The sequence below is a fragment of the Alligator sinensis genome, unplaced genomic scaffold (assembly GCF_000455745.1).
Source record: "Alligator sinensis unplaced genomic scaffold, ASM45574v1 scaffold141_1, whole genome shotgun sequence".
Classification (NCBI taxonomy): Eukaryota; Metazoa; Chordata; order Crocodylia; family Alligatoridae; genus Alligator; species Alligator sinensis.
The window spans coordinates 394,348-404,867 of NW_005842221.1; the positions used below are offsets into that span (position 1 = coordinate 394,348).

The 10,520-nt window shown below is 43.8% G+C and overlaps 1 protein-coding gene across 1 annotated transcript in view; it reads right to left on the minus strand.

Moving 5' to 3' along the window:
- Positions 1-10,520, minus strand: part of PLXNC1 (plexin C1) — a 100,222-nt gene that overhangs the window by 53,069 nt on the left and 36,633 nt on the right. Inside the window, exons 9-13 of the mRNA XM_025208135.1 lie at positions 5,027-5,166; positions 4,119-4,298; positions 3,175-3,262; positions 2,455-2,661; positions 2,149-2,340 (exon numbers count right to left, since the gene is read on the minus strand). Coding sequence (XP_025063920.1) covers positions 2,149-2,340; positions 2,455-2,661; positions 3,175-3,262; positions 4,119-4,298; positions 5,027-5,166 — 807 coding nt within the window. The remainder of the gene's footprint in view (positions 1-2,148; positions 2,341-2,454; positions 2,662-3,174; positions 3,263-4,118; positions 4,299-5,026; positions 5,167-10,520) is intronic.

Below are 10,520 nucleotides of genomic sequence, written 5' to 3' on the forward strand. Positions count from 1 at the left end.
TGTCGACGCCACAGTCCCCTAGTTTTTTAATGAGAATGGGGTGAGAGACTGTGTCGAAGGCCTTCCTAAAGTCCAGACAGACGACGTCCACTGCTACCCCTGCGTCTAAGGATTTTGTGACCTGGTCATAGAAGGCCACCAGGTTGGTCTGACAGGACCTGCCTCTAATGAACCTGTGTTGGTTGCCCCTAAGCATAATCTCCCCTGCTGGCCCCTCGTGGACATGCGCTATGATAATTCTCTCAAAAAGCTTACCCAGGATTGAGGTAAGACTAACTGACCTATAGTTTCTTGGGTCCTCCTTCCTCCCTTTTTTGAAAATGGGAACCACACTGGCCCTTTTCCAGTCCTCTGGCACCACACCAGAGCGCCACGAATGCTCGTAAAGCCGTGCCTGGGGTCCTGCAATGACCTCTGCTAATTCCCTCAGCACTCTGGGATGGAGATTGTCAGGACCAGCTGATTTAAATACGTCCAGTCCCTCCAGAAGTTCCCTGACTAGATCCTCAAGGACCCTAGGTTTGGGTGCACCTTTCCTGGGGCCTATGGAGGTCCTGGTGGGGGGTGTGACCCGGTCCCTGCTCAGGAAAATGGAGGCAAAGAAATTGTTAAATAGGTTAGCTTTGTCATCTGGTGCGACCACCAGATTTCCTAGCGTGTCCTGCAGAGGCCCCACGTTACCCGGTACCTTCTTTTTATCCCCTATGTATTTAAAAAAGGACTTCTCGTTGTCCTTGATCTGGGTAGCTAGTCCCAGTTCCATCTCTGCCTTGGCCTTCCTGACCACCCCCCTACAAGCCCCGAGCAACCGAGGTATAGTCCTCCCTAGTGATGGCCCCTCCCTTCCATTGGGTATACACCTCCCTTTTAGCCAGGAGACGCTCCCGTAAGCTTTTGGTGAGCCATGGGGGCTTTTGCGCCCCTATGAGCCTGTCAAGATCACCCTCCTGTCCTCAGGTGTGGATGCTTTACCCCAGAGTTTGGTGTCATCGGCAAACTTGGCCAGTCAGCTTCTGACACCAATGTCCACATCATTGATGAAGATGTTAAATAGTATAGGCCCTGGGACAGCCTTAAGGGACCCCACTGGTGACCACGCACCAAGACGATTGACTTCCATCAACCACTACCCTCTGGGTCTGACCAGGGAGCCAATTCCTCAGCCAGCGGATCATGGTGAGGTCGAAGTCTCAGTTAGCCAATTTAGCCAAGAGGTGATCATGGGATACTGGATCGAAGGCTTTTTTAAAGTCAAGATATACAACGTCAATCTCTTCCCCCTTACCCAGGTGATAGGTCACCTGGTCATAAAAGGAAATGAGATTGGTCAAGCAAGACCTACCCGCAACAAATTCATGCTGGGTATCCCTCAGGATATTGCCTTCAGCTAGTCTGTTAAGGATGGCCTCCTTGATAATCTTTTCCAAGACCTTCCCCAGGATAGAGGTCAGGCTGATGGACCTGTAGTTTGCCGGATCTACTTTCTTCCCTTTCTTGAAGATAGGCACCACATTGGCCTTCTTCCAATCTTCGGGCACTTCACCAGAGCACCAAGAGCTCTCAAAGATCCATGCCAGGGGCTGAGCTATGATGCTTGCTAGCTCCTTGAGTACCCTTGGGTGTAACCCGTCAGGACCAGCTGACTTGAAGGTGTCCAGCCTGTCAAGGTGTTCCTTCACGAGGTCAGCTTTGATGGAGGGCAAGGAATCTCCCACACCCGGGCCTCCCTGACCCACAGTGGGCAGGGGCGTCCCATGGGACTGGTGAAAAACTGATGCAAAGTACCCATTTAGCAAGTTCACTTTTTCCTGGGCATCGGTTGGGCAAAGGCGAATGGGAGGGCAGAATCCTCTTCCCTATCACACTACAGCAGTAGATCCACTCCATCACTTCCACACTTCTTCCAGGGACAAAGGGTATTTCTGAAGGTTATGTCTACACTGCAGTCAGAAGTGATCTGCCCAAGTTAGGTTTAAATGAGTCAGCTCAGGAACCAAGAGCAGTCTAGTTGCAGGATGCAAACTTCAGTTCAGGAAGCTTAAAATGTTATGTATAATTTCATCTGTAAACTATATTCATGATCATCTGTTTCTTATCAACATAAAAAAGAGCAATATCAAAATCACTGAAAAAGAAAGTTTTACTTACGTAAATTTTCACTGCAGAAAAATCAATTTTGTCTTGTCCTTCCCTTTTGCCTTTGCACAGGACAGTACTGCGTTTTGGATTTTTGGTAATATTTTGAACACTGAAATGTATGGTTCTCAAATGCAAACCATTCTCATAATGGAGAAAAACTTCAATCTCATTTTTGGAAATGTCTAAGTTGTCATTTTCTTTCTGGTGACAACAAATTAAAAATGAAAAACAGGTACAAAACATGGCAAAATTTAACACTAACATATATGAAAAGCAAGTGTATATTTACTGGTTTGTTTGTTTTTTTAAACTTACATATAACTTTAACTCCAGATGAGGGTCCATCTCAGTTTGCAGTTGGTAGTTAATGAATACAGGATCAGGATAATATTGCAACTTAATACATGGTTTGTGGGCATTTTCCACTTTTAAGAGCACATCAACAATTTTACTTGCTTTTGCATGGCTAACTTCTGGTGCTAGAAAATGATACCAAGTAGTATTTTCAGGGTAACTTGAGACCTGGAAAACCAACAAGAAAACTGTCACCCTGAGGAAGTACTCCAAGGCACCCAAAGTCATTTGAAATCTTGCTGTTACCACACAGGCTTCTGCTAAGCCTTTTTTTAGAATTTTTGTACTCTATTATTAAAAGCTTCTGTCTTAGTGGCCTCTGCTCTTTTAAGCATCAGCCACACTAACTGCCACAAACTGTTTTGACACTGCGTCTACACTGAAGAGGCAGAGGGCTGGTACAACATGAAGCTTTTCAAGATATATGGGGAGAGGCCAGGACTCTTTAGAGCTGAAAGAGGGGATTGGAGAATTGTGCAGGGAAATTGACTATTTTGAGCCTGCTCTGTGTAAAAGCAGGCATATAATTGTATTCAGACAAGTAGCTGTGTTTGATTCAATGGGACTCCTCAGATTAAGAGTATGCTTAAGTGTTTGAACAATGGGGCCTTCAACCTTAAGAATGAAACATGTCTCTTTAAAAACACATATTTTGTTACTGCAAAGACAGTGAAGACTTACATTCAGATGTAATCTCTTTTCATCTGAAATAACCACACCATCTGCTACATTAACATTTCTACCAAACAAAGTTATTTTGCGACCACCACTGTAAAAAAAGTAAAAATAAAAATTGAAGAGCCAATGTCAGGGATTTCCTATAAGTGCATCTTGTTCTTGCTGTTTATGTTTGCAATTTTTATTAAAGAATTAACAATGAATGAACAACAACTTGCCTCGGTACAGCAGACAAAATAAAAAGTTGCATGTCAAGGTAATTTGCATGCCAGATTCTCTAGTTATACAATGATATTCTAAAAGTATTTAAGTGTAAAATAGTTCAGTGCTCTTTTATAATGTCAGTGAACATCTTGTTTGCTAATGTCAACCACAACTAGTGTAATAATTTGCAGATGCATATTCCTTGTTAGCTTTTTCATATATTTTCCTCCATTCAAATACTAACAGGATGTGCTCACTAAGGGCTAGATTATGAGCTAAAGATTGCTTGTCCTTAATAGGAGCTGAAGGGGCTCAGCTCTGTCACAGGGAACAGAAAGGAAAACCAGCAGTTTAACTAAAGTAAATTAGAGGGAAAAATCAAAATATACTTGAATATGTTTATGCTACCTGCCACTTATAGTTAAGATTGGACTCTAACCCTGCGGTTTATTTTTCATTTACTATTAAGGACTGTTAAATAAACATGAGTTTTGTAATTTAGCACAAATACAGAATAAAGTATTCATCTTTGCACAGTAAACTATTTCAGTTCATTGGGTTAAAATTAATTCCTGGCACATGAAGGGTTACAACAGATTTATTATGTTAGAAGCCTAGTTGGTGAACATGAACGGAGCTTTTCCAAAGTCAGTGCAGCTACCTCAAAGCCAGTCAAATTAATATCACCTCAGTGGACTGAACTTTAATAAAAAATATAAAATGTAAAAGTATGCAAAAATTACCTGGCCCAGGAGCTGTTTGGTTTAATATTAATACATGATGGTGGTGAGACATAGTATAGTGTCACTGGTGATGAGCACTTATGCTCAGTAGCCTTTATGCAAACCCTCTTGGCTTCTTTGCGTCCCGGAGGGAGAGAGAATATCATGTGTGTGTCGTTTAACGCCTTGCCAACATTGATGCTGGAGAAAGAAAAGAATGTTTGGACTTACAGCAGTTTGCGTGGGATAGAAAAGCTCAGCCTCTGACTCTAGAGTTACACATGGCTGTTAAGAGACCCAAGTGAACCTCTTGTGGGAGTTCCAAGTCTGATCAGAGTTTCCATGTAAAAAAGGGCCATCTGCCTTGTGCAAACAGACTGACATCAGTATCATCTCTCCCTGTTACTAAAGGCAGCCCATAAGGTGAAAAAAGGAAAGGGGGAGTGAAGGGGTAAAAGGACTCTCTGAACAATTATGAAGGGGTCCAAATAAGTCTGTAGATGAAACTGTTAAGAACCACACAATAAGCACAGGATATGTCCAGACATTTCCTGATGGCTACATGGTTAAAATATGTCATGCCGTGACAGGTTTTCACTGCAAAATTACTATGAGTCTTCTGTGCCACTGAAGTGGCTCATCAGCTCTTCAAGATGGAGCATTTTTCATTCTAGAGCAATATACTAACTCACAAAGTTTACCCCCTGCACCTATTACTCATATCTGTAAATAGTGACTCACACAGGGGCCACCCACTTTGTCCCTTCATCCTCCCAAGAACCCCCAACACAGGTGGAGTTCTGGAACATAATAGGGGTGCATGGGGCAGGTCAAAACATTTTGTTTAGAGAGAAACTTAAGGGTAAGTGTTGTGTGCATAATTTTCACTATGCTAAATAAAATTAGACACCTGTGTTAGTCTGACTCACATTTCTCGTTTACAACCACCAAACCCAGTCAACACCACCTTCAAATCTGATGCTTGTGTAAAGTTTCTTCCTTCAATGATCACTTCACCTTTGCCTAATGTTGATATTGATGAAGGTTTTATGGAATTAATGTGGATATGCTATTGGAAAGAAAACAAAACCTGGTGAGAAATACATCTCTAAAAAACAACTCTCGGGTAGTGCATTTAAAATATTTAAAAAATACATCTTTCCTGCTTATTGTAACATGCCTGAATTAAATCCTGAGGGGCACTGAATAACCATAATTCCTTTTCAAGTCAATTATTTTAGCAACTCTTTATGTTTGTAATTCTTTTGGAAGAATTCTCAACAGGAAGTAAAATCTAACATATTGAAAGATACCCATCGCAGTTTAAAAAGCAGCTTTAGAAACAACACAAGACAGAACAAAACCTATGATAACGATAACTGAAAGGGATCAGAGAAACAGCCAAAAAGTTGTAACTAAGTAGAATTGGAAAGACAAGGGAAGAGAAATTACTCAGTTCACTGGAAACTCTTTATGAAACCATATACAGACTTACAGGTACTACAAAGTCAAATTTTGAAGGTACAGAATATCTTATATTGAATAACAACAATTATATATTTCCTAGTCATACGTAAGACATTACTGCCAGTAAATACTGGTTCAGGAATGTAACCTAAAATTGCACTATTTTCCAAACAGTTTATTTTTGCTTCCAAAAAGTAACATTTTTGAGCAAAAATAAGAAGGAAAATATTTTCTCTATTTTTTAAATTTGCTTTCTTGGTGCTTTAGGTCATGTGTAGACAAAACGAGATGTGTGTGTGCATGACACTTTAAAGCAGGCTAAATGCTTTTGCACCGCTTTAATGGTGTTGGTGTTTGCACACCTTGCCAGTGTATTTGTGCATTAATTCCAGCTGCCGTAGGGAATTCAGTGGTGTAATGCGCCTTAAGTGACTTGGAGCGTGGCAAAATAAAACTCCTTTGAGTTTTAGCCTGCCTGCCTGAGCTGCACAGGGGCCGGGTGTTTCCCTCCATGGCTGAGGTAACCCCCAGGACCACCCGAGCTGGGTGCCTGCAGGCGGGTGCCCTGGGAGAAGGGCGGGGGGGGGGGCCGCTGCTGCTGCGGAGGGAAGCACCAACTCCCCCTGCAGCCCAGGGACCGCTTCACCCACTGGCAGCTCACCCTCCCCTCCCCACCGGACAGGCAGGTAAGTCAGTGGGGTATATGCACGACACGGGGGTTTAGTCAGCCATAAATTGATGCAGTGTTTTTTAAAACCCACCAGTTCAATTTAGGGCCCCCGTTTTGTCTACGCACATTAGTCACTTTCACTGTTTTCCCTATGTTATAATCAGTTAGTCAGTTTCCTCTCTACCTTTTAGGCAAAAGCAGAGGTGACAAAAACATATCTAAAAATAGGAAAATGTGAGTCTAAAACCACAAACTAGCTGGGGCCTTCAAAGGGTAAATGATTTTTTAACTCCTTCCCTTTTTAAAGCTGACTACATGGCATTTATAAAATAACCCTTTTAAAGCTTAGAGCCTTGTAATTATCTTAACTTTTCAGGAGCCAGTTGACATAGACCCACTCTCCCCATTAAGAGTTTGGCTCAACCTGGCTGTATAATCTCTGAGCATGGTTCTCAGTTACTCTGTTCCTACATTTTGGGAATCTTTGGAGGATAATGGGGAACTTTGGTGTTTTAAGCCATTTTTGTGCTTCCCATTTTCTGGGCCTTTCCAGAAGTCTGGCTTCTGGAGTAAGTCAGAAGAAAGCCTGGGCTGCTCTGACTCATAGGCTGGGGACAGATATTACACATAAACTGGTTTAAGTGATCAGAAATTGGTTTAATCTTGGAACAGAACAGACATTCAGTGCACATAAACGAGTTTGAGAATGGCTGAAACTGGTTTGAGATAAACCTGGTTGAATGTAGTATCAGATTTAACTGATTTGGGTCAAACTGATTTATGCAATGTCTGTCCTGGTTTAAGTTAAACCAAACCCCTTCCTGGTTTAAGTTCAACCAGACTCCCCCAGCATCTCAGATGCTTTGCAACTTTGGGCAGCACTCTGCTTTCTGCTCCAGCCCATCAGGGCTGGCCCATCCTCTCAACTCCCTGCGTGGAGCTCCAGCAGAGACTGCAGGTACAGCAACCTCTTCTTGGCTTCCTCCTACTCCCCTCACCACTCCCTGCTCAAGCAGGGATTCCCCCCTCCCCTCTGCCTTACACAGACATCTCTTAGCATTAGCTAGAATACTATATGCTGGTTACGGTCTGTGCTGTGGAAGACAAGACAAGGCAGACAGCACAGTTTTAGCTTAGGGCTTTTTGGAGCTAATCCAGAGGTAGCTGGTAACATCCCTCTGTTCCTTCCTTGGAGAAAGTTCTTTAAGAAGAGCTTGAACTAATGAGAGAGGCTTTTGTTTTCTGATGGGCTGATAAATGCTAACAACTCCCTGTGTAATTTGCTGCTGTGCAAGTAAATACTGTGTACCCCCTTGCTGGCTAGGAAATGGGGGGGGAACCCCTCCCTAATCAGAGGGTCCTGGCCACACTCCCCCCCTCAGCTGAGCACTGTGGAAGGGAGGGAGGGCTGCTCTAGTGCCCCCTGGCTTCTACCTTGAGCCACTGCAGGCATGTGCCTGTATTTCTTCAGTCCAGAGGGGATGTCTGTGCAATTACAAACTGGTCCAGCCTAGCCAGGTTAGATTAACTTGCAAAGATTAAATCAATTCAGGCTCAGGCTTTTTGAATGTCTGTCCCTAGCCATACTCTGAACCCTTAAGCCCACTCAAAGACCTGAAAAGCACAGAATAAACATAGTGCGGTATATACTGGCTACATCCCCAACATACCATCAGTCCACCCTCTACATTATGGACTGAAAACAGAGTTTGTGCAGAACCCTTATGCCAGCTCCAAATGAGTTAAAAAGAGTCTCTTCACAAGCCTATCCCATTAAGAACCCCTTCAGGGTAATATAAGGGGATTTGCATAAGGGCTTGTCTACAAGACACCTGGCCCTATGGGCCAGATTAGTAATACAGGGCTCCCCATGTTCCAGATCCAGAGTGCAGAGCTGTGACATCTGCTCTGTGGAGCTGCCCATGGAGACAGAAATTTGGCAGTGGGAAAAGTGACGACCGCATTGTTATGGCTCCTGATGCTACAGCAGCTGCTGCTCATCTGACCAACAAATTTCCAGTCTACAGGCAGCCCCATAAGTCGGGTGACATGGCTTCATGTTCCAGGTGTGGACCACAGGCCATCTTTGACACCCTCTCATCTACATGATATTGTAATAAACTAGGGTAGGAACTTGCAGTGTAGTAGCTACTCCACATCATCTTCTCATGTGGACATTCCTAGTGCACACTTCGAACAAGGTAGCTCACTCCACTCTGAAAGCGGAGTAAGCTACTAGACTCCATCTTCAGTTATCCAAATCCCTGTGAAAAGTGGATGGGGTAAAGTTGTTTGGACAAATGAATTCATTTGGAAAAGGATTAGGGATACAGTAATGTACTAAAAATGTTTAAAAAGTTAAAACATATACTACCAACAGCTACAAATTACAGTACTGTATCAACCTTGAGAGCACTTGTGAGAAATAAAGCCTAGAAGAGAAGAAATTGCTACACAATACCAACAATTACAAATTAGTAAGAAAAATGTTGTCATTCGGATTACCAAGGGTTCAGATAACTGAGGATATACTGTATACATAAAGGAACACATCTTGGTGTGCACCAGGAATTGCCAGGGACAGAGTTAGGGAGGAGCTTTACTTCCCTGTATAGCTAAGTAACAGTTTTCTAGCCACATACCTACCATTTTTGCCATTTATGCACACGTAGGGAATCCACTGTGGACACATAAGCACACATGCATAGACTATAGGCTATAAATACTGCCTGTGCGGGCATGTGGTACACCCACTATGGATACATACCAACGTCTATGTCATGAAAACATAACTGGCCAGAAAGCCATAACTAACAAGCGTTAGCTAAAGAAAGAGACTTTTTCCCATGCTTCATTACCAATAGCTAAGTAGCTAAGCCACTCACCTACGAAGTTCCAAGTGATAGGTTCTAATCCCCCAACCTCTGTGACCACAGGGGATTTGAATCCGTCTATCACTAACGTCTTAGCACAATGCTCAAAACCTCATGCCACAAGTTAGGTATTATATGTTGTTTATTTTACTGCTGCTTTTGAAGGTGGCTCCCTGGGCTAAGAGCAGAGCATAGAATCATATGCACACATTGACAACCTGGAATACAGTGGTTTGAGCCCTAGGCTGGGAACTTAGAGAAACACAGGTTCAAGTCCCTACTAGGTTAAGAGGGGCTTAGGATCCCAGACTTCAGTTTCCCGGGTTGATCCTAAGTCACTCAATTTTGGAGCCAAAATACCCCTGCTCTTGCTGGGGCTCATGTGTGCATGTAGCAGCATAGCTGTCTGGCCAATTGTTGATGAGCACACACTTGTGTGTCAACACCGCAGAGTAACAGAATTTAAAACTGTGCGTAAGTGCCAAAAATACCAGGTTCTTGGCTAGAAAACTGACATTTAGGTGCACAGCCAGGGAAACAGAATTCCACTCTTACTGCAGATTAGCTTGTTCCCTGTAAATTCATATTCTACCTTCCTGCACTCCAGCTTCCCTGTGGGAGCAAGCGCTAAGTGGAAATCAACTCCCCTTAGAAAGTGAATTTGCTCCAGATGTCCAGGTATGACTAATCTATAAGAAAGGTGAGTATAAGTTTCACAGGGGTTGTGTCTACATGTGCATTAATTCCACAGAAAGCTTATTGTGCAGTAAAATACTCCCAACAGGAGCAGTTCAGGGAAGGGATACTCCTGCCCTGCTCTCCTGCCATAAGGTCTGCTGCTGCTGGGGGCAGCTCTAGGCACCCCCAGGTGCCAGCCCCAGGCTGGCACGGGACACCAGGATAGGCCTGGGCTCCAGAAGGGTGAGGGTCAGCTGTTTTCCAGCTCTGGAGCACGGGGCTGGGAAAGTTTTCCCACCCCCCCACCCCAATCAGTAAACAGTTGTGGGGGAGGGGGCACTTTTCCAACCGCCTGCTCCAATCAGCCCATGGGGCAGCTGGCAGCAAGCCCCTAGCTGGGCAGTTCTTGGCTAGCCCCTGGCTGAAGATGGAAGCAAGAGCTCACCAGTCCCAGAGCTGCTCAGCTGCCCACTCCTGTGGGAAGTCAGGAGCCCTGCAGCACAGGAACAGCAGGGGGCAAAGAGAGACCTGGACCCCACACTGATTGGCTTCTAACTCCTGGTCAACATCTACATGAGACCTACTGTGCAGTTAGTTTAGTACCTGTATTTACAGGTACTACTTAACTGTGCAGTAGGCTAATTTACTGCACAGTAGCTGTTGCACATAGTTATATGGTTATGTTTTAGTGTGCAGTAATTAGTCTACTGCACAGTAAAACATCTCATGTAGGGA